Genomic DNA, 25,315 nt, shown 5'->3' on the forward strand with positions numbered 1-25,315 from the left:
AGAATGCAATGCAGTGTCACTGGGCTCCCATTAGCAGCTAGCTGCCTCCCTCTCAGGAATGGCACTGAGAAATTAGGGCAACGTGCCTGCCATTGATTCAGTTTGGACTGTGAAATTCTCTCGCTGCCATTGTCTCATTTTCTTAGGGCACCACATGCTTACAAGAGCATTACGAGTCATTCAGCAATGTATGCAGATTTAGCAAAGAATGCTCAATGACTGTATTTTAAGTATATGAAAATTCTCCCTTCATTAATTTAGACCTTTGGGAGTGAGCTGCATGCTCTTACATGTTAGAAAAAAAGGTGCTATCTAGAACTTGAAAGTGTTCTTCTCCACAGAGGGTTCTACATGGAACCCAAATGTGTTCTCTTGTGGGGGAGAGCCGAATAATACTAAGTATATAGGCTCCTATACATGCCATACCAATGCTCTATTCCTCTGGGGCCACAGGATTTCATCCACATTGAGATACTAGTTAAGCATGTGCCATGGGGACATGTGGGAGTGCTCATTCAGTCGACTCCACAGAACGTGTGTGAGACTATGGGGGGGGGGGGGGGGGGGTGCATATGTTTCATAGTCCCATAGTAAGTAGTTGCTGGTATGTCTATCAGATAAAGAAAGAGAGAGGAGTTACAGATTTGAGAAGTGAATTACCCAGCTATGCTAGGTATACTATGTTGTCACTGACTTCAGTCGTTGTCTTCTATCTATTGTTCACCCACAATATAAATGATCTCAGTTAGAGGTCCTGGGCTACAGACAAGTACTCATTCCAAGTACTTACACATAATATTCTCAGTTGATGTAAGGTCAAATGTTCTATTGTTTAATACAAATGCTTGTCAAAAGATGGCTGCCTGATAATTTGTAGAAGCTACTGAAATCGGTGAGGTGAATTCGATACCCAAAGTATGTATAAATAATGAATTTATAGTTACAATGCATAATGGACATGCAAACACACGGGCAGCAGACGGTGTGGCTCTCTTAAATCACTGGTCTGGTATCTCTCATTCATCTGGCCCTGATTTAGAAATAAATTAACAGTTAAAGCAGGGACGGTCTGTAATGAGAGATACTTGCATCATGACATGGTTTTCCACCAGCCAGAAGGGTCATCTCACCTCACCTCGCCAGAGACAGAGCTCTAGTCACATGGACAAAGAAAGAAAGAAGTAAAGAAATGCACTGTAGTACATAGAATGTGTGTACATTGTCTAAAACTCTCTCTGTACAGCACCAGGAGTGTGTACTGTGATATTGAGTGCAATTACCAGGGTGTAAACATTTGAAAGAAATGGAATGTTTGAAAACAAAAAAGGTAAGAGTACAAGGCAACCAGTGTCATTTAGCCACTGAGTGAGACTGGAAAATCAAAGCTATTTGATGGGGTGAGTTTGTGGCATTTGAAAAGTTATTGCATACAGTATACACAGTCCTGCTTTTGAAGTCGGCTTATGTTAGCCGTTTCCTTTGTCTCCCAATCAGATGATGGCTCTGTTCATACATTCTCCGAAGATCAGATGTGAGGTGCCTCGCTCACAGCTAATATTATCTTAGTCACTCAGACACGGCACGATGTGAGGTGTGTTTGTGTCAAGGAGAATATCAATAGGACTCACAGGGGGGCCTGTTTATAAATCCAAAGGAAGTCTCCAAAGGAAGCCTTTTGTGTTCCTAAATATCCCTAAATGAATGTGTTATCTCATTTAGGTGTTACCCTATTCATGTGTTGTTCTTTTGGTGTGTGTGCATGTGTGTGTGGGTGTGTGTGTAATTATCAGGATTAGTCTGTGTTTTGATTGTTAGAATTTATTAGGTGTACATAAGGAGCCGCTTATGTCATGTTAGGCGGCTTATTTAAAACACACATATGCTACGGTACAAAACACCGAAATATGAATTACTTTTGATGGTTCAGGCAAGCTGGATCAGATACACAGGACGAGATGGTATGTGTTTTTTAGTCTAGGCCATATACAGACATATATACTATATGTGTTTTATGATTTTAACCTTTGTGTTTGTGTAGGACATGGTTTGGTGGAGAAAATGAGATTGTGAGTTTGCTCATATAAGCACCATTATTTGGGATTCAGTTTTGCTGATGAAGACATACATGTAGGTAGAGGAAATGCCCCCTCATAAATCCCCTGCTACTGTACTGTAGTCTGTGCTGCTGCTTCCACACCGACAACACAGCCGAGGAGAAAGGACAGAGGAGAAGAGTTGATAATGTATAGGGCCATTAGGTCTCTAACCCCTAACACTCTCACTTCACCTTCTGTTCAATACTACCATTATGCCTTGTGCGCCAGGGCCTGGGGCCCACGACTGGAGATGGCGAGATAGAAGAGGTAGAGGGAGAGTGGATGACCTGTGTGATAGAGAGGGGGAGAGATGACATGCAGTACTGATAGTGAGGGGAACAGGAACAGCTCATGTGCTAGATAAGAGAAGAGAAGGGCACTGCCACCGAACCACTCTCTGTGATGGATACCTTGGGTCTGACTCTCAGGGGAATTATCCTGTTAGCTATTTCTATTGGACGGCAGAGAGGAAGCGGGTACATAAGTTATTCTGATGGTGTGAAACAGTGGACAGAGGTGACTGTGTGACTGTAATGTCAAGTGATGTCATACACTAATTCAATTTTTTTCATTTTAGTTTTAAAGCGGCTCCTTATGTTCATTATCTGTTGAAATGACACTGATCCAGTCTGGGGTTAAACACTTTCAAGGTTCCGGTACGTGACGTCTTCCGACAATATCTTCAGACAGTGCAGAGTACAATGAGCATACTGAGTAGCTCTCCATATAAACTATGGGGCAGGTAGGGAAGAATTAACATTAAGGCTTCTCATTTCAACGTTGAAGTGTACGACACATGATGCTAAATTGGATCTCAGACGGGTGGGTATGTTAACTAAGCAGAGCTGGGGCTCACACTCTGACTCATAGTAATTCAATCAGCTTGCTTGTGTCAGATGTTGGAATTTGTTTGTTTCGCCTGTGCTCTGCTAAGCAGGAGAGGTCCCGCCTGTGAGGAGTTGACAGACTGGGCCCATACAGCAGCGTAAGGAGATGTTGAATACATAAATAAATTATATGGGCCTGTGGGGAGAGGGCTCTCAACTTTTCTTAGAGGAAGAGCCAATGAAGCTCCACCCCCAGCCTAGCCACTTTTACAGAGAGAGAAGGGGGAGGGGAGAGGGGGAGATGGAGAGAGAGACTAAACTAAGAGATATCACAGTGAGAAACCAGGAACTGTATGGCAGAGTAAGGCAGGATAAGCACCACAACACTGAGGGCTTATGTAAAATCTGTCTCCAGGAGCTCCAGAGCCTGACCGAGGCTGGCAGGCAAGGCAGGCAGGCAGGCAGGCAGGCAGGCAGACCAGGCAGCACAGCAGGCTACCAGGCAGGACAGCGGGCTGGATGGAGGGAGGGAGGGAGTGCCTTTCATCACACAGGTACCTTATACAGTGTCAAGAGCTAGGAAGGGAGGGAAGTGGAGATGGATAGAGGGAGAGAAGGGGACATTGTGAAGAGGGAAGATAGGGAGAGATAAATAACTATGGTGAATGAAAGAATCCATAGTTTGATGAGAGCACACTCTAGAGTCTATCTGGGAAGTGAGTGAGGGGTCCCTCTGTGCAAAAACTGGTTGAATCAACATTGTTTCAACAGCATTTCTAAATTATTTTTATGACTTTGAAAAGTCATTGAATTTGCAAAAAGCCATCACCAAAGGGAATTTTGTCTTTTTTTCACCTAACTTTTAACCTAAATCCAATCACATGGGGAAATGTTTTGTTAATTTCACATTAAATTCACAACAGACAACTCAACTAAATGTAAATCTAAACTAAATGTTGAACTGACATTTGCACTCAGTGGGGTGAGTGAGTTTGAGATGCTTCCTGTGGTTTGGAGCTTACTAGGACCACTTCATATCTGAGAGCAGGCCTAATGTGTCCTCTCATTGTGTCTTTTCATTGGTAACATGGCAAAGCAGCACAGGTCTCTAACACCAGATCCACCCACTTCATTCAGGAAGAGGAACAGCCACTCATCTCTCCTGCTGGTTGGGAGTAATTGAGGACCATGGGCAACAAAACGCAATGTAATTACCTCCCCTGCACAGAGCCTAGGACTGATATTTCAAAGTCTCTCTCTAAGTGACATTTTCACTTCAGCGGGAGATAAATGCTTGCGACATCATTTGGGTGAAAATTACAGTCGTTAACTTTCATCACTGTCCATCTATTCATTACATTATATGTTCTGCTGCTGTAGTGTTGTGAAAGAGAGAGAGAGAAAACGGAGGCAAATGGAATAGCACTAGATTGGTACCACTTTCTGTTGTTTTTTTTACATAGAGTTTACAGTGCTTTAAGTGGAATATCATTGGAAACAATGTAGTCACTACTTTATGTGTTACGTACCTATGTGTCGAGTGTCTGTGTGTGTTTGAGTCCGAGAATAAATACATAAACTACTCTTGTTCAGATAAAATATATATATATTTTTTTTACACATTTTCAACCACATAATTGACCTCTTCTTCTCATACATTAATCTATCAGGTGTTTAGCACGCAATCAGGTACTCTATACTTTCACAAGTCTATCGACCCCAGTGTTCATCCCGCATAAACCCTACAATGCCAACTGGATGAGTGAAATACTCTTGTGACCTTTGAACTCCTGTCCTGACCCTTGTGTGTCCTGACTGCAGCTGGAGGTGTCTGTGACAGACCAGAATGGGAAGCTGGTGGAGGGTCCTGTAGCCCTGCTCGTGGACGTCAATGACCAGAATGACAACAGGCCCATCTTCAAGGAGACCCGTTACGCTGGAGAGGTGCTGGAGGGCTCACCTACAGGTAGGAGACGCTGCCCTCTCTGATTTTCTATGGCCATGTTGGGTAATATTAATTAGTGCACACTGCTGCCAACATTTTGCAATGGATAAAGAAAACAAGCATTTCTTATTGGACAAGTTAATGGAGACTCTCCCCATTTCGGGCCATTTGGTTCCTACTGAAGATAACCCTGCGTCAAGGGAAAGCTAGTATGAAGATGGTGATTGAGTGTCACCAGTCTTTGGCTGGACTATATAGTGTTGCATTAATTGTGGTCTCTGTGAAAGCTGCTGAGGGGACAAAAGAGAGACAGGAACATTTTGGCGTAATTACTTTGTCATATTGATTATTTGTGCTCAGTACTTGAGCACATAATTGTTCTCAAGTGCTTCTTCAATTTTGAAAGACATACACTAAGACACATTTTGAAAAAACCCATGAATGGGTCAGAATAATGCGCGTGTTTAGTACTCACCTTGGCAAACAATGTGACCATAGAAAGGTGAACATCATCAGTTGAGCTTTTCATTCCTTTCCTCCTTTTACGAGGTCAGTGTTGTTGTCTTTTTGTTGTTCAATGAATCACACAGGAAGCAGACCATTTGGAAAGTGGATGAATTCTCTTCTCTCTTCTTTCCACTTCTATGGGCTGCAGAAATTCGAAAGTCAGAGAGAGAGCAGAGCCCTTTGAGGTCTGAACTCATTCCACCATATCACACACCCTCCCTTACCACACACTGTTCTCTCCCTCAGCTCTCACTCACTATGTGTGTGTGTGTGTGTCTGTATCTGTGCGGGTGTGTGTGCATACATATATGTATGTCCATGTGTATTAGTGTGTATGTGTGCACGCATGTGAATTAGTGTGTGTGTGTTTGTGAGAGACAGTAAAAAAGACCGTTAGAAAGAGAGAGAATGAGTTTGCACGACACAAAAGGGAAACTCACCAGAACTTCCAGGATTACGACTTCCCTGGAGCGGATCCTTTGTTTGATCTTCCCAGAGCAATTGAACTTATTCCAGAGGCTGACCCAAAACAACACAGGCGAAGGAGAGGTACTCGAGGCGGTCTTCTGGTCCGACTTAGGAAGTGTGCACACCACCCACCGCTCGCAAGTATTTTACTTGCTAATGTCCAATCTCTGGATAATAAAATTGATGAGCTCAAGGTGAGAGTTAATTTTCAGAGAGACACCAGGGATTGTAACATACTCTGCTTCACGGAAACATGGCACTCTCTGTTTGACTCTTTAAAGCCAGTTGGGTTCTCAGTATATTATTCGCCAACAGGAACAAACATCACTCCGGGAAGCAGAAGGGTGAAGGTATTTGTTTTATGATTAACGACTTATGGTGTAACTGTGATAACATACAGGAACTCAAGTCCTTCTGTTTACCCGACCTAGAATATCTCACAATCAAATGCCGTCCGTACTATCTCCCAAGATAATTTTCGTCAATAATAGCCACAGAGGTCTATATCCCCCCCAAATGTTTCCCCTTAAGCAATTGCTTTTTTCTGGACACTCTTATGTAAAGCCTAGGTCTGTGGAGTGTACGGCTTCAAGTGCTATGGACAGATACTCCAATCTCTACTGTGGAGCTTTGCAGCTCCTTCAGGGTTATCTTTGGCCTCTTTCTTGCCTCTCTGATTAATGCACTCCTTGCCTGGTCCGTGAGTTTTGGTGGGCGGCCCTCTCATGGCAGATTTTTGGTGTGCCATATTGTTTCCAGTTTTTAATAATGGATTTAATGGTGCTCCGTGGGATGATCAAAGTTTCTGATATTTTTTTATAACCCGACCCTGTACTTCTCCACAACTTTGTCCCTTACCTGTTTGGAGAGCTTTTTTGTCTTCATGGTGCCACTTATTTGGTGTTGCAGACTCTGGGGCCTTTCAGAACAGGTATATACATACTGAGATCATGTGACAGATCACGTGACACTTAGATTGCACACAGGTGGACTTTATTTAACGAAATATGTGACTTCTGAAGATATTGGTTACACCAGATCTTATTTAGGGGCTTCATAGCAAAGGGTGTGAATACGTATGCACGGACCACTTTTCCGTCTGTTTCTCAAACTAGAGACTCTAATGTACTTTTCCTCATGCTCAATTGTGCACCGGGGCCTTCCACTCCTCTTTCTATTCTGGTTAGAGTCAGTTTGCACTGTTCTGTGAAAGGAGTTGTACACAGTGTTGTATGAGATCTTCAGTTTCTTGGTAATTTCTCACATGGAATAGCCTTCATTACTCAGAACAAGAATAGACAGACGAGTTTCAGAAGAAAGGTCTTGTTTCTGGCCATTTTGAACCTGTAATTGAACCCACAAATGCTGATACGCCAGATACTCAACTAGTCTAAAGAGGGCAAGTTTTATTGCTTCTTTAACTTTTTGCGTCGAGCAATCCCGGATCCGGGATTATATTTATAGCCTCAAGCTCATTAGCATAACGCAACATTAACTATTCATGAAAATCGCAAATGAAATGAAATAAATATATTTGCTCTCAAGCTTAGACTTTTGTTAACAACACTGTCATCTCAGATTTTCAAAATATGCTTTTCAACCATAGCTGAACAAGCATTTGTGTAAGAGTGTTGATAGCTAGCATAGCTATAAGCCTAGAATTCAGCCAGCAACATTTTCACAAAAACAAGAAAATCATTCAAATAAAATCATTTACCTTTGAAGAACTTCAGATGTTTTCTATCAGGAGACTCTCAGTTAGATAGCAAATGTTCAGTTTTAAAAAAAAATATTATTTGTGTAGGACAAATCGCTCCGTTTTGTTCACGTTTGGCTATGAAAAAAACCTGTATCCAGTTTTAGCCTTAAGCTCATTAGCATAACGTAACGTTAACTATTTATGAAAATCGCAAATTAAATTAAATTAATGTGCTAGCTCTCAAGCTTAGACTTTTCTTAACAACACTGTCATCTCAGATTTTCAAAATATGCTTTTGAACCATAGCAAAACAAGCATTTGTGATAGCTAGCGTAGCATTTAGCGTAGCATTTAGCGGGCAACATTTGCACAAAAACCAGAAAAGGATTCAAATAAAATCATTTACCTTTGAAGAACTTCAGATGTTTTCAATGAGGAGACTCTCAGTTACATAGCAAATGTTCATTTCTTCCTGAAAGATTCTTTGTGTAGGAGAAATCGCTCCGTTTTGTACATCACGTTTGGGTACCAAAAAAAAACGAAAATTCAGTCATCAAAACGGCGAATTAACTCCATAATATCGACTGAAACACGGCAAACGTTGTTTAGAATCAATCCTCAATGTGTTTTTCACATATCTCTTCATTGATATATCGTTCGTGGTAGTCTCCTTTCTCCGGTGAATCGCTTGGAAAAAGACGTGCAGTTGAAGATGACGCACCCATTTTGACGAAGGACACGGGGCGGACACCTGGCAAATGTAGTCTCTTATGGTTAATCTTCCAATGATATGCCTACAAATACGTCACAATGCTGCAGACACCTTGGGGAAACGATAGATAGGGCAGGCTCATTCCTGTCTCATTCACAGCCATATAAGGAGACAATGAAAAACAGAGCCTCAAAAATCCTGCTCATTTCCTGGTTGCAGTTTCATCTTGGTTTTGCCTGTAGCTTCTGTTCTGGGGCACTCACAGACAATATCTTTGCAGTTCTGGAAACGTCAGAGTGTTTTCTTTCCAAAGCTATCAATTATATGCATAGTCGAGCATCTTTTTGTGACAAAATATTGCGCTTAAAACGGGCACGTCTTTTTATCCAATAATGAAATAGCGCCCCCATAGATTTAACAGGTTAACCTCTAGTGACACCCCATCCCGTGAACGGGACCGTTGTCATCATCTGCCACGAATTTGCATAACGCAACGGACATAAATATTCCTAGAAAATGTTCCTATTCATGAAAATCACAAGTGAAATATATTGAGACACAGCTTAGCCTTTTGTTAATCACCCTGTCATCTCAGATTTTCAAAATATGCTTTACAGCCAAAGCTAGACAAGCATTTGTGTAAGTTTATCTATAGCCTAGCATAGCATTTTGTCCAGCTAGCGCAGGTAACGGAAATCAGAAAAGCAATCAAATTGAATAGTTTACCTTTTTTTTAAATTTTACCCCTTTTTCACCCCAATTTCGTGGTATCCAATTGTTGTAGTAGCTACTATCTTGTCTCATCGCTACAACTCCCGTACGGGCTTGGGAGAGACGAAAGGTTGAAAGTCATGCGTCCTCCGATACACAACCCAACCAGCCGTACTGCTTCTTAACACAGCGCGCATCCAACCCGGAAGCCAGCCGCACCAATGTGTCGGAGGGTACACCGTGCACCTGGCAACCTTGGTTAGCGCGCACTGCGCCCGGCCCGCCACAGGAGTCGCTGGTGCGCGATGAGACAAGGACATCCCTACCGACCAAGCCCTCCCTAACCCGGACGAAAATACTGTCCCCTAGTCACAAAAGGTTAATCACCATCAACAGTTTTCAGCTGAGCTGACATAATTGCAAAAGGTTTTTTTAATGATCAATTAGTCTTTTAAAATGATAAACTTGGATTAGCTAACATAACGTGCCATTGGAACACAGGATTGATCAAATCAAATCAAATGTATCAATTTAGCCCTTCGTACATCAGCTGATATCTCAAAGTGCTGTACAGAAACCCAGCCAAAAACCCCAAACAGCAAGCAATGCAGGTGTTGAAACACATTGGCTAGGAAAAACTCCCTAGAGAGGAACCAGGCTATGAGGGGTGGCCAGTCCTCTTCTGGCTGTGCCGGGTGGAGATTATAACAGAACATGGCCAAGATGTTCAAATGTTTATAAATGACCAGCATGGTCAAATAATAGGTCTGGGACAGGTAGCACGTCTGGTGAACAGGTCAGGATTCAATAGCCGTATGCAGAACAGTTGAAACTGGAGCAACAGCACGGCCAGGTGGACTTGGGACAGCAAGGAGTCATCATACCAGGTAGTCGTGAGGCATGGTCCTACGGCTCAGGTCCTCCGAGAGAGAGAAAGAAAGAGAGAAAGAGAGAATTAGAGAGAGCATACTTAATTCACACAGGACACCGGATAAGACAGTAGAAGTACTCCAGATATAACAAACTGACCCTAGCCCCCAAAACATAAACTACTGCAGCATAAATACTGGAGGCTGAGACAGGAGGGGTCACTGTGAGACACTGTGGCCCCATCCAATGATACCCCCAGACAGGGCCAAACAGGAAGGATATAACCCCACCCACTTTGCCAAAGCACAACCCCCACACCACTAGAGGGATATCTTCAACCACCAACTTGCCATCCTGAGACAAGGCCGAGTATAGCCTACAAAGATCTCCGCCATGGCACAACCCAAGGGGGTGTGCCAACCCAGACAGGAAGATCACATCAGTGACTCAAGTCACTCAAGTGACGCACACCTCCTAGGGACGGCATGAAAGATCACCAGTAATCCAGTGACTCAGCCCCTGTAATAGGGTTAGAGGCAGAGAATCCCAGTGGAAAGAGGGGAACCGGCCATGCAGAGACAGCAAGGTTCGTTGCTTCAGAGCCTTTCCGTTCACCTTCACACTCCTGGGCCAGACTACACTCAATCATATGACCCACTGAAGAGATGAGTCTTCAGTTAAGACTTAAAGGTTGAGACCGAGTTTGCGTCTCTCACATGGGCAGACCATTCCATAAAAATGGAGCTCTATAGGAGAAAGCCATGCCTCCAGCTCTTTGCTTAGAAATTCTAGGGACAATTAGGAGGCCTGCGTCTTGTGACCGTAGCACACGTGTAGGTATGTACGGCAGGACCAAATCAGAGAGATAGGTAGGAGCAAGCCCATGCAATGCTTTGTAGGTTAGCAGTAAAACCTTGAAATCAGCCCTTGCCTTGACAGGAAGCCAGTGTAGGGATTCTAGCAGCCATATATATCACGAACTGAAGTTTATTTAGTGCTTTATCCGGGTAGCCGGAAAGTAGAGCATTGCAGTAGTCTAACCTAGAAGTAACAAAAGCATGGATTCATTTTTCTGACAGAAAGTTTCTGATTTTTGCAATGTTACTACGTAGATGGAAAAAGCTGTCCTTGAAACAGTCTTGATATGTTCTTCAAAAGAGAGATCAGGGTCCAGAGTAATGCTGAGGTCCTTCACAGTTTTATTTGAGACGACTGTACAACCATTAAGAGTAATTGTCAGATTCAACAGAAGATCTCTTTTTTTCTTTTTCAAGAGAGGCTTTATTACTGCCACTTTTAGTGAGTTTGGTACACATCCGGTGGATAGAGAGCCGTTTATTATGTTCAACATAGGAGGGCCAAGCACAGGAAGCAGCTCTTTCAGTAGTTTAGTTGGAATAGGGTCCAGTATGCAGCTTGAAGGTTTAGAGGCCATGATTATTTTCATCATTATGTCAAGAGATGTTGTACTAAAACACTTGAGTGTCTATCTTGATCCTAGGTCCTGGCAGAGTTGTGCAGACTCAGGACAACTGAGATTTAAAGAAGGGTCCGTAATTCACTTTCTAATAATCATGATCTTTTCCTCAAAAAAGTTCATGAATTTATTACTGCTGAAGTGAAAGCCATCGTCACTTGGGGAATGCTGCTTTTTAGTTAGCTTTGCGACAGTATCTGTCACGATCGTCGTAAGGAGCGGACAAAAATGCAGCGTGGTATGTGTTCATGATGATTTTTTAATTAAAGAAAGTACTGAACACTGAAAACAAACCATACAAAACAATAAACGAATAACGACCGCAAAGCTAATATGAGAACTGATGCTGTAAAGACCAGCACTGCCAGATGGGATGATAGATAACTTTTACAAGTTTTACAAGTTTGTCTAACTAACACGATTCAGTGGCTACTTTTTCTCTCTCTCCCTCAGGTGTCACACACACTGCTGGCCCATGCCCAAGTTGCTTAATGTGCAACCTGTGCAACTCAGGAGAGACATGTGCTGCAGCTGTTAAGTAGGCTGCGCAGTAAGCAAGTGTCCAAGTTTAAACAGTTACAAAAAACATCAGAACTCTCCGGAAATCTGAAAAATTCTTATGATATTATTTGCATAGTGACATAATTTCATATGCCTATCCTTACACACAAACACATATACTGTACATACCACTATATCTCCAAAAGCAGAAGATGAGGGAGGAAAGTCAGCAGGCAAAGAGAGAAATGAATCCCACAGTCAGTAGAGTAACACAGTGTTATTCCCCATGGTGACAATAGTCTTCAACTGCATAGTTTGGCTGTATGGATACATAGAGCTTGGCTAATGAAGGCATAATGATGTGCAAACTATCATTGGGCTAATAAAACAGTAGGCACAGAGCTCTTGGTTGCACACTGAACTAATATCAAGAACCAAAGCAGGTGTTTCTAATAGCCAAAGGTCCAAATTATGGAATTACTTTAGATATCCCTGTAGCTCTTAGTAAATTTATGGTTTAAAGCCTTGCAGTGAATTGGGTGGGATTCAGGAATATGACAGATACCCAGCAGGCTAGGTTTTTATTGGGATATGGAGGTTCAGGCCAAAATACAGATGAATCATCTTAGTTAAAAGTGTGAATCTTTTTACTGAGACAAGTTAAGGCTTTGCAAATTCCGCTGCATTAACATTTCAGAACTACACTACATGAATAAAAGTACGTGGACACCTGTTTGTTGAACATCTCATTCCAAAATAATGGGCATTAATATTGAGTTGGTCCCCCCTTGCTGCTATAACAGCCTCCACTCTTCTGGGAATGCTTTCCACCACATGTTGGAATATTGTTGCTGGGACTTGTTTCCATTCAGCCTCAAGAGCATTAGTGAGGTCGGGCACTGATGTTGGGCAATTAGGCCTGGCTAGCAGTCGGCATTCCAATTCATCCCAAAGGTGTTTGATGGGATTTGAGGTCAGGGCTCTGTGCCAGCCGGTCAAGTTCTTCCACACCGATCTTGACAAACCATTTCTGTATGGACCTCGCTTTGTTGCCACAATGTTGCCACATTCTTTTGCCACAATGTTGGAAGCACAGAATCATCTAGAATGTTATTGTATGCTGTAGTGTTAAATTTCCCTTCACTGGAACAAAGGGGCCTAGCCCACACCATTATTACTCCACCCAAAACTTTAAAGTTGCACTGTGCATTCGGGTAGGTAGCTTTTTCATGGCATTCGTCCGTCGGTCTGCCAGATGGTGGCCTGATTCATCACTCCAGAGATTGCGTTTCCAGTACTCCGGAGTCCAATGGCGGCAAGCTTTACACCACTCCAGCCGGCACTTGGCATTGCACATGGTGATCTTAGGCTTGTGTAGCCGCCTGCTTGGCCATGGAAAACCATTTCATGAAGCTCCCGACGAACAGTTATTGTGCTGACGTTGCTTCCAGCGGAAGTTTGGAACTCGGTAGTGTGTGTTGCTACCAAGGACAGACAATGTTTACACGCTACCTACTTCAGCACTTGGCGGTCCCGTTCTGTGAGCTTATGTGAACTACCACTTTGTGGCTGAGCCGTTGTTACTCCTAGACATTTCCACTTCACAATAACAACATTTACAGCAGCTCTAGTAGGGCAGAAATGTGACGAATTGACTTGTTAGAAAGGTGTCATCCTATGACGATGCCACGTTGAAAGTCACTGACCTCTTCAATATCATCCATTCTACTGCCAATGTTTGTCTATCGAGATTGCATGGCTGTGTGCTCAGTTTTATATACCTGTCAGCAACGGGTGTGACTAAAATAGCCGAATCAACTCATTTGAAAGTGTGTCCACATACTTTTGGCTATACTTTTGGCTATGTCGATTTAATATAGAAAGTGGAATCAGGTCCTCCAAGTGACTCGCTTTAATAAGATTGAAGCTGATTTGTTTTATTTGCTATGATATGTGGTCTTGATTTAATTTCAATATATTTTCATAACATCTCTTTGGCGCAGTTGCCATGGTAAATCAAATTTAGATGAGGGATCTGACTGATGATGTACAGAGGAGACAATTAAATCCTGCTCTCATTTCACTTCTACAGTGCTCGGGGTTGTTGGAAGCGGGTTATGTGGGGGGGGGGGGGGGCGGGGTTAGATGGGATACATTTTCAGTCAATCACACACAGTGCCAGTAGAATGTAATGAGATGAATTTAGTGCACTTTGCCCCTGCTCCTGAGAGGTGGCAACAGGCAAGGTGTCCAGTAGTTATTTAGCTAGGTGTCTATGTGGACAGGGGTGGGTGTGAGATGAGGTTAATGGGATCAGTCTCATAATTATGCCCCTGCCAATACCATCCTAATCAGGACCCAACCCCACAGCCTCACACTCAACATGCCCCCATGTCACTCAGCAAATGAACACTGACTCCAGCATCATTAATCACAGAGGTGGACAGGTCCTAGATGCGTCCTGGACCTCTGGCCTGTCCTGTCCTGTCATTAATATGGACTTCCCAGGAGGAGGGGTCCAATCAGAGACCTCACAACCCTACTGCTGGCCTCAAACATGCTCCCCAGGGTTAACCCGTACTCTCCCATACCATTACTGTAACACACAACCTGTAGAGGAGTTGATTTGTTTGTGTGATTTCAATATTAATGTGTGAGGAGCAAGCATGTGTTTGTGTGCTTTCCAAAATCAAATACTGTAGTATACTGTAGAATATTACACTACATATTAACATGTGTAGTACTTACTATAGAAGTTAGTAGTATACTGTAGAATACTATAGTAAATATTACATGATTATCCCTCCAAAAAGACTGTAGTAAATACTACAAAAATGTCTGCAAAAACACTACAGTTAATAAATAATAAACTACATTATAAACTGGGTGGTTTGAGCCCTGAATACTGATTGGCTGACAGATGTGGTATATCAGACGAATACCACGGGTATGACAAACATTTATTTTTACTGCTCTAATTACTGTACATTGGTTAACAGTTTATAATAGCAATAAGGCACCTCGGGGGTTTGTGATATATGGCCAATATGCCACTGCTAAGGGCTGTATCCAAAAACACTACAGTACATTCTGCAGTATACTACAGTCCGCACAAAACACTACAGTAAAAACTACAGTATACTACAATCTGAAAAACAATACATGAATTACTATTGAATATACTACAGGTTTTTTTCTACAGTTTTTATATTATCGTTAACTTTTATTGCTGCAGTATACTACAGTGAATATACAGTAAAGAGAATATTAACACCTGAGTGAATACTGTTGTATTTAGGCCTTCTATAGTATTATTTCATATGGGTTGCCTTATTTTATTTACCTCACTCTTTACCCTACATATGTTCTGCAATATTCCACACCATATTTCTTCAAGAATAACTTAACCATACCACATTATACTTAATATAGTTGCCCCCAAACAAACCCTCTAAACTACCATGGAAATTATGGAAATTGTGTTTGTGTGTTTTACTGTAGAATGTTATAATACAGTATGGTGATGTGTGATGTGTTTGTCTCTGTTATGGGGGCCAGCAGGCAACAGGGGAGGCTGCAGGGGACAATGTCTCACTGCTCCTGACATTTCTGTGCAAACTGATAACTGAGCAACCCCAAGCCCAGCTCTCCTGGCAAGCCTTTCTCCCCTTCTGTTTACTTACCCACACTCCTTTTCAGTTCCTTTTTGACTATTTCTCTCTCTATCTTACTCCTCTCTCACTGCCATGCATGCCCCAAGGTTGTTTGTACATTTCGACATGCACTCTTGTTTGCTTTTTTTTTTTACTCTCTCAATTTCTCGTATTCCCCAAGCACCCCATCTTTTTTGACAGCCTTGGAATAGTTGGTCTGCCTTGCTACAGTTCATGAAAACATTTACAGTATATCTTCAAGGTATCTGTGTGGAATAAAAGGCGTGCCTCTATTTGGCCATTTGTGTTGGGGGTGGCTGTTTTTCTATATCTGCCCTCAGTGCTCAGGCCATGTTTGTTTTTTGTCAGCTAAGTATTTAAACAAATCCTTCTCATGAAATTGAACATGATGAGGAATAAATTAACATATTCCAGATAACTGAGTTTGTGTGAGTTTTACTATCAAATTTGTGTCTCTATCATAAGTAATTAGGGCCTAGGCTCCAGCTGTGAGAGTGGATGTGCCTCTGCATTCCTCTACGCAGTCTGACTCTGCTTTGCTCTCGGCTCAGTTTCCCAAAAGCATCTTAGGGCTAAGTTAATCGTAAGAACCTTCCTCGGAGCATCGTTAAATCTCCATGCTGTTTCCCAAAACCATTGGTACTAGCCTAGTGGTTAGAGCATTGGACTAGTAACCAAAAGGTTGCAAGTTCAAATCCCCGAACTGACAAGGTACAAAATCTTTCGTTCTGCCCCTGAACAGGCAGTTAACCCACTGTTCCTAGGCCATCATTGAAAATAAGAATTTAGTTCTTAACTGACTTGCCTAGTAAAATAAAGGTAAAAATTGAAAATGCTTCTTATTTACTAACTGCCTCAGACCACTCGTAGAACAGACATGTGCGTTGTCAGACCATTTTTTGCCCTTCCGTGTCACTTTATAAACAGAAGATCTCTGCTAAAAAAATAGAATTGAGATGTTTGTCTCTCTGTGACGTCCAATAACTTCAGAACGCAGTGGACTAGAAATACAAAGTTGCCAATGTCTGCAATTGTTAGGCTACAAACAACAAAGGATGATTCAAATGAAAACTGAGATTATTGTATTAAAATATAAATATAGTAGGCTACATAGGCCTGTACAATTATATTGAAATCAATTTCAAGCTCACTCAATTGATTTCTAAACAGCAGAGGCTGCCAAAATATTACTACTCTTATAAAGACCCGTTTCGTGAAGGACCAAGGGACTTGAGCATTTAAGGTAATTTAAATATTTTTGCTATTTAGTCAATATTGTTAGAAGTGTTAATGCATTTAATATTTGCAATAATGAGCTGGCATTGGTATAAATTGTATTAAGGATTGATTGAGCACTATTGTTGTATTAATGAGAACTGTATGACCATTGAAGTGTGATAACGTGTATACGACAAAAAACAGAGTGATTTAATAAAAACTAGAAACTTTGACAACTAGGCCAGTTTAACGATCTGGAGAGCAAACGCCTTTGACACTCTCACTGAACAGAAAGTGACACTGGTTATAGGTTAAGGCTATAGCAGTAAAGAATACTTGATTGTGTGGACAATAAAAAGTATATCAGGGATTAGAAGTTACACATATAACAATACTAGTTTCCAAGCGACTACTAGCTGACAAGCATAATAATCAATAAGAGATTATTAGGTATTGATATATAAATAGATACAAATGACAGGTGATTAAAAGGAGATCTTAGTATAAACTTGAGTAGCTAGAAGGAATATAATACTCTAAGAGCCCACGATAGAATTATAAAGGGAGTGACAACGTGAACGAAGGAACAAACCCAACTCACACGAAGGGCCATATACGGTGCATTCAGAAAGTATTCAGACCCCTTACTTTTTCCAAATTTTCCACATTATAAGGCTGTAAAGTCTACACACAATACCCCATAATGACAAAGCAAAAGCAGGTTTTTAGAAATGTGTGAAACTGTATAAAAAAACTGAAATATCACATTTACATAAGTATTCAGACCCTTTACTCAGCACTTTGTTGAAGCACCATTGACAGCAATCACAGCCTTGAATCTTCTTGGGTATGACACTACGAGCTTGGCACACCCAATTTTGGGAAGTTTCTCCCATTCTTCTCTGTAGATCCTCTCAACGTCTGTCAGGTTGGATGGGAAGCATCACTGCACAGCTCTAGGAAGAGTTAACAGGACTCCGTCAGGAATGGGAGAGAAGTTCTAGAATCAAGTTCTGGACAGGACGGGACAGAGTCGACAGTTCAAAGGAACGGGCAGTATAGGAATATTGTATTTTTTTATTTAAAAAAAAACCTTGTGTAGGCCTAATATAGTTTACTTTACATTTATCCATATACAGTAATAGACCATCTTTGGCGCTGAGCAGCAGCCAAACGGAGAAGTTGCTATGGCTGCAATATATACATTTATTGATGATGGCTAGTTACATGCAGAGCGGGGGACAGACAGACAAGAAGCGAACAGAGGATGTTATTTCTGAGATTAAAAATGAGCACGGGATGGGATGGATTTATATCAGGATGGGACAGGAAAGTTAGCCAGGTTATAAAACTGTTGGAGGATCAAGATAGTACAGGAAGAAATTTGACAAGACAAGACAAGACAGGAATACATTTTCACTCCTGTGTCAACTTCAAATGTGCAGTTTGAACTACTACAGTAAGGGATGTTGCAGGCTAGCTCAGTGCTGCCTCCTCTCAATGGTAACTCAAGTTGAAGGCCGTCCAGGGTACTGCAGGCTGCCATTAGCAAATACATTTTCGTGACAACTTCTTCTGTGTGCAATATTTTGATAAAAAGACATACATCTGGTCTATTAGAAGTAATTATGCTTCCAGTACCGCAGTTGGCCTTGAACTTCCATGGCTTCAATGAGAGTGGTCCGTCATTCTCCCTGACACACAAACACAAACACACTCACTAACACTGTCACAGTGTGCGCTACTGCTCTAGAAGTCAGGTGCAGGAAAACAGAGAATTGTGAACAGGCTCACACTTTATTAAGGCAGAGGCAAATAAACCAGACAGACACCACTGCATCAAAACCTCCAGCCAAAGGTAAAAGTGCTATGTGCGAAACAGTCACAGAAATTGAGCAAATGTGTACAATTAACATCCCTAGTGAAAAGCCACGGAAATAACGGGGAAAGCCCAGCCTGGTGCGTACACACGAACATGTAACAAAAACAATTTCACACAAAGACATGGAGGGGAACAGAGGAATAAATACATGCAGTGTGATTAGGGAATGAAAACAAGGTGTGCAGGGAACAAGACAAAACAAATGGAACAATGGAAAAATGGAGCGGCGATGGCTAGAAAGCCGTTGACATCGACCGCCGAACGCCGCCCGAACAAGGAGAGGAGCCGACTTCGGCGGAAGTCGTAACATACCACGATGGTCAGGGCAAAGCTCTTGTGTACTCTTTTGCACGATCCACTAACATTGCATCAGCTAACATCATAATATAATAATAATATTATTATATTATAATCATTATAATAATAATATTGATAATAATACATAATAGTATATGCCATTTAGTAGATGCTTTTATCCAATGCAGCTTACAGTTATGCGTGCATACATTTTGCGTATGGATGGCCCTGTTAATAACACCAACAACCCTGGTGGTACAAGTGCCATGTTCTACCAGCTGAGCCATACAGGACCATGACATGCCATCCATTACTAACCAGTCAATGACACTCAAATCCATTAGCACTATCCCAGTATCTAATGACCTCACATGTGAGAACACGCTAAAGTGTCCAATGATGCTCTATTTAATGTACCCTTATCCAGACTTGCTGAACTGATCAACCTACTGCAGCCTATTCTACCTCCTCCCATGTAATTCACCATCTGACAGGAGACATTTCTGCGTTTCCCACTTGTCACAACTGAAAACGGAGCGGCAGAGTTGAGAGACTACCGGGGTGTTGGGTCATCAGGTACAGAAAATAAAAGGAGAACAAAATCAATACCTAATTGCCAAGACAGGGCCCCGTGGAGGGCTAGAGAGGCCAGAGCCCAGATTGATCCGGGAGAGAAAATTATTGGGCTAAGGGTGACGCTAATGCTGGCAGGTAATTTGTAGCATAATGGCACCTTGTCTGTACCATTAGGAATTCCTCACATAGCCGTCTGGGTCTCTCACAGCACAGACCCACTACTGCTCACAGCTTGGGGATCCTTTCACACAATGTCTCATTATCTGTTCTTCAAGCCAAGCAGCTGCCCAGCAAATTTATGTTGGTGGGGATCTGTGGAGCCCAGTGTGTTTAGGACTGTCCTCTCGTGCAGCAATTATCTCTGTTGTTGATTGAGTAAAGTGGTTACTCAATATACTGATGGCTGGACACTTATGGACAGTGTATGGACAATTATTGTACATGGTTTAAATGTTTTAGTTAGAGTGGTTATGGGATACTTACTTGAGACACATCACATGACAGTCCTACTTCCTCATTGAGACGGGAGACTCCTGGAACAGGTGCTGCAGGCGTCCTGATGTGTATCGTGGTGTAGCCAACTGTCTGTCAGAGGTAGACGGTGAAAAGTCTGTCTCCTCTCTAGAGAAACTATAAACACTCCCTCATTGTTTAGTCATTAATTTATACACTTTTATCCTCAAAAGACTACAATTAAATTTGTCTGGCGCGATCATAAGTGAGCTTTCTTCTTTTGAATTACCAATATGCATGACTCCTCTGTGGAAGAAATAGCTCTCTAAAAATGCTTTATTCTCAGTGTGATTTGATCTCAATATATGCGAATATGCCTTTATTCCAATACATTTCAGTGGTTTGGGGTAAATTAAACCACTTTTTTTGCGGTTGATGTGGTGGCTCTTAGTTCATCTCTGAACTAAATTGCATCATTCTGGGCCCATCCCTCCCTAAATTGCATCATTCAGGGCCCATCCCTCCCTCCCTCTTCCCCTCTCTGTTCGTCATGCCTGAGTGCTATGCAGATCAGAGCTCTCTCCCAGACTTCCAGGGACAATCAAGCAGTACTGTGGGTTGTGAGGTGCGGCTGTGGCTGCCACTGTGGTCTCCCTGGTGGCAGATCCACTACATGAACGCTGCTAATCTATTAAAGAGTTTCTATTCTCCTTCTGTAACTCTACACTGTCCCACATCAACTGGGGCTTGATTATCTGTCCCCCTCTCTGAGAGACGAGGGGACGAGGGGACCCTGCTCTGACTCACACAGCCCCACTGAGAGAGACAAGACAAACCAATCTCTCCCCCGTCTTCTCTCCCCTGCCTCAATCTGCTTCTGCTCCAACGGCCTGGGAATTTTAAGAGCCTGCACTCTTTCCAGTTCTCCAATTTAGTTTATCTGCCCTCATTGTTTCACATAAGTGTTCGCCGACAAGATAACCCCGTTAGAACTGGCCCACGTCCCCTGGTGGGACTTTTAAAAGGTTTATATTGAAGGCAAGAGAGCCAGAAAAGTTTTTTTATGGAGATAGCATTTAAAAAGATCATGACATGTTTTGTTCAATTTAAATCAATGCTAGTCTAATCTTTGAGTCCTGGGCTAATAAAGAGGGAGCTATAACTGGGATCCCTGAGCTTGCTGATAGCTGCGGTTTAACTTCAGATTCTCAGTTTGTTTACATCTGGGAGGTTTATTATTCATGATGCCTTGCATACCCAAGGCTGTTTAAAACTTGCTGATATCGAGCCTTTGATGGTCTCTCTCTCCCTCTCGCTCTCTCTCTCTCTCTCTCTCTACGTAAATAGATAAAACATCAAGAACTGATTTGGAGTTCACCTACATAAAGTCCTGAGTACAGTTGTTGCTGTCAGGTTTAGGTGGTCTGGTGCTGTTTTAGCTATGTCTTCATGTTTGATACTCAGTTAGGATGTTTAGTGGGTAATTCATGCAGCAGATGATGAGGGAATGTTAAATCAAACAACAGGCTGTATTTATAGAAATTAACATTTACCCAGGACATGTCTTATTACCACAGCGTATTTTAGTAGATTGAATCTGGAGTGTATCCTTATACAAGGGCCAGGCTGCTTTTCTTGGAAGGGTTGAGTTGAGTCCTTGGACATTCGGTCTTATGTCTGTGTGTGTCAGACCTTTCACTGTGACCACAGAGACTGTGAAAGGGATAACTCTGATAGACTGTGAAAGGGATAACTCTGATAGACTGTGAAAGGGATAACTCTGATAGACTGTGAAAGGGATAACTCTGATAGACTGTGAAAGGGATAACTCTGATAGACTGTGAAAGGGATAACTCTGATAGACTGTGAAAGGGATAACTCTGATAGACTGTGAAAGGGATAACTCTGATAGACTGTGAAAGGGATAACTCTGATAGACTGTGAAAGGGATAACTCTGATAGACTGTGAAAGGGATAACTCTGATAGACTGTGAAAGGGATAACTCTGATAGACTGTGAAAGGGATAACTCTGATAGACTGTGAAAGGGATAACTCTGATAGACTGTGAAAGCTAGAACCCCCCCGCCACCCCTCCTTATTTCACATTAAAAGTTTAAAACTATAACCTTTCTTTACTCAAGTTATTGACTGTCTATTGAAAACATTTCCATGGGCAATGTTATGATTAGATAGGACAAACTTAAAGTAGGTGTTTGCTCAGGGTCTTGACACAGACCTTCCATCTAGCACTAATTACATTACCTGTTCCTGTGTCTTTCAAATTACAGTGTTTGTACAGAGAGACCTACAGTACATGGACATCAAAATCTCAAACCGGTGTTCTCTCTCCACCCGTTGTGTCCTGCGCTGTGCTCTGTCTTTGTCAGAGGCATGTTCCAGTTTGCTGAGATACGAAGAGCTCCATGGCTCAGCTGCCACAGGGAACTAGTACAGTTTTGCTCCAGGGTATGAACTCTTTGATTGAGTATCGATTGGGGATTGTCAGACGAGCGGCCTGGACGTGGCCTGTACATTGAGCTCTGCTGTGTTCCCTATACTGTTATCAACTATGTGGCTTTTACACTGAAACAAAGAGCTAATTACATTACAGAGTATCACAGGGTCACAGAGGTGGCAGAGGTAGTTCAGGTAGTTCTGAGACAAGACATAGCTCCCAGAGGCGATGAGCCATGCAGATGATATGGGTGCTGTTTAAGTCAATCTAACATTGCATCAAACCATCAGGAGAGTAACTGTGAACCATATTATTATTTTATTTTGTGCATTAGATCCACATAGTAAATATCATGTGTATGCCCTCTGGGAGGACTGTGGGGTGGGCTTGCATGGTTGAGGGGTATCTTGAATGGTTGGTGGCCTGGCGGTTGGTAGCGTTGGGCCAGTGGTCTAGAGGTTGTTGGTTCGGGTCCCCTATTCAACTGGGTGGGGGATCTGTCAATGTACCCTTGGGCAGGGCGCTTGACCATGGTTGCTCCTGTGGGTCGCTCTGGATGGGAGCGCCTGCTAGATGACTGGTATGTAATGTCAATGTTTGATTGGATTCACTGCAGGTGGATTGTATGTTTCCTCAAGGAGAAAGCCTCCATTTCAATGTCTAAGATAAATAAAACAAAAACACTTTAGTAAATACTACAGTATTGTCCCCAAAAACACTACAGTAAATACTACAGTATTCTACAGTCTGCAAAAACAGTACAGTGAATACTATAGTATTTCTACCATAGTATACTTTATAGTATTTTTTTATGTGGGAAGCTGTCTTGTATAAACTTCCGCCATACCTTACCTCATTACTAACCTTCAGACATGTAAGTTACCAGACCCGGACTCAGGGATGGCTAACCCTGGAGATCGCTTCACCGAGTAAGCTAAATCTGCTTTTAGTGTTTTTTGTGCCTCTCATGTGGAATGATCTCAAAAAGTCCTTAAAGTTTGTGAAGTTGGTGCCTCTACGGCAATTCAGGCAGATGTTAGAAGGCCTTTTTTACAGAAGAATGTGTTTGTTTCATATTATTGTGTTTTGCTTTCCCTGTATTGTGTAGTTGATGGGTATATAGATCAGGTATTTAACATGTATTTGTTGTTTATTGATATTTTCATGCAGGGCTCGTCTGCAAAAGAGACCATGGTCTCAGCATGACTGCCTGCTAAAATACTAAAATAAAGGTTAAATAAAAAATATATTAATCTTTAAGTATGGAATTGGTAGTACAATAGGTCATGCTGCTTACTTTTGAGTCAGGAAATGGAAGAAACAAATCAATAGGAAAACAGAGATGAACTTTTCTGGAGTTGAAGGCTGGCTGGGGGGGGGGTTAGAGTGGTCCTGAGAAATCAGGTGGGAACGAAAGTTCAAAATCCATATTCAGATCCCTACCTACACTGTACAACCAAAACAACTTAAAGAGACGCATGGGTAGCCTAAATGGTATTATGGGGTTAGTCAAGTGAAAGCCAGGGAAGCACATTATTTAAATATGTTTCCATGTTTTTGCTTTATTCATTTCCATTTTCTTTTTGACAGCTTGAAAAATGGTTTTCACCAAAACAAAACACTAAAACACTTGCAAGTTTGACTAAAATGGAATGCTGTCAGGATCATATTAACCTAAAGTTTTTGAATAAATTGCTTTTTCCTCTGTAATTTGTCAAGCGCACCCGTTTGTTATGTCCCCTGGGGAAACACCAAGCACAGAATTTCATTTACAGAAAAAGCAAAATAACCACTTAATTACTTTTCTGTTTTTTGGTCAATCTGTGTTTAGGTTGGGTTGTTATTAGCAGTGCATCTTAAGTTTGTGCTTTTGGAAAACAGACCTTCATACATTGATGACACAGATTTGTGATTATTTATGATGTGGCTTTTAATGCAGCTCGTACACAACATGACCAAAAGTATGTGGACACCTGCTCATCAAACATCTCATTGCAAAATCATGGGCATTAATATAGAGTCGGTCCCCCCTTTGCTGCTATAACAGCCTCCACTCTTCTGGGAAGGCTTTCCACTAGATGTTGGAACATTGCTGCGGGGACTTGCTTCCATTCAGCCCTGAGCATTAGTGAGGCCGGGCACTAATGTTGGGCGATTAGGCCTGGCTTGCAGTCGGCAATCCAATTCATCCCAAAGGTGTTCGATGGGGTTGAGGTCAGGGCTCCGTGCAGGCCAGTTGTTCTTCCACACCGATCTGTATGGACCTTGCTATGTGCACAGGGCCATTGTTATACTAAAACGTGAAAGGGCACCAAACTATTGCCACGAAGTTGGAATCACAGAATCATCTAGAATGTCATTGTATGCTGTTGCGTTAAGATTTCCCTTCACTGGAACTAAGGGGACTAGCCCTAACCATGAAGAAGATCACCAGACCATTGTTCCTACTCCACCAAACTTTACAGTTGGCACTATGGTGGTGTTCTCCTGGCATCTGTGTGCTCGATTGCATGGCAGTGTGCTCAATTTTATACACCTGTCAACAATGGGTGTGGCTAAAATAGCCAAATCCACCAATTGCATATATAGTGTACATGTTTGTGATTCATAAGCCAGTTGGTCGTCTTGCTATATTTTTATTTATTTATTTATTTATATTTTACCACTTTTTCTCCCCAATTTTGTGGTATCCAATTGGTAGTAGTTACAGTCTTGTCTCAGCTCTGCATCTCCCGTATGGACTCGAGAGAGGCGAAGGACTAGAGCCATGCGTCCTCCGAAACACAACCCAACCTAGCCGCACTGCTTCTTGACACAACGCACATCCAACCCGGAAGCCAGCCACACCAATGTGTCGGAGGAAACACTGTACAACTGGCGACCTGGTCAGCGTGCACTGCGCCCGGCCCACAACAGGAGTCACTAGTGCGCAATGACACAAGGATA

General features: G+C 42.2%; 1 protein-coding gene across 1 annotated transcript in view; it reads left to right on the plus strand.

Annotated features, from left to right (window-relative positions):
• LOC135524456 (cadherin-13-like) overlaps positions 1–25,315 on the plus strand; it is a 579,537-nt gene that overhangs the window by 300,703 nt on the left and 253,519 nt on the right. Inside the window, exon 7 of the mRNA XM_064952007.1 lies at positions 4,745–4,889. Within this exon, the coding sequence (XP_064808079.1) occupies positions 4,745–4,889 (145 nt within the window). The remainder of the gene's footprint in view (positions 1–4,744; positions 4,890–25,315) is intronic.

The sequence above is a fragment of the Oncorhynchus masou genome, chromosome 31 (assembly GCF_036934945.1).
Source record: "Oncorhynchus masou masou isolate Uvic2021 chromosome 31, UVic_Omas_1.1, whole genome shotgun sequence".
NCBI lineage: Eukaryota > Metazoa > Chordata > Actinopteri > Salmoniformes > Salmonidae > Oncorhynchus > Oncorhynchus masou.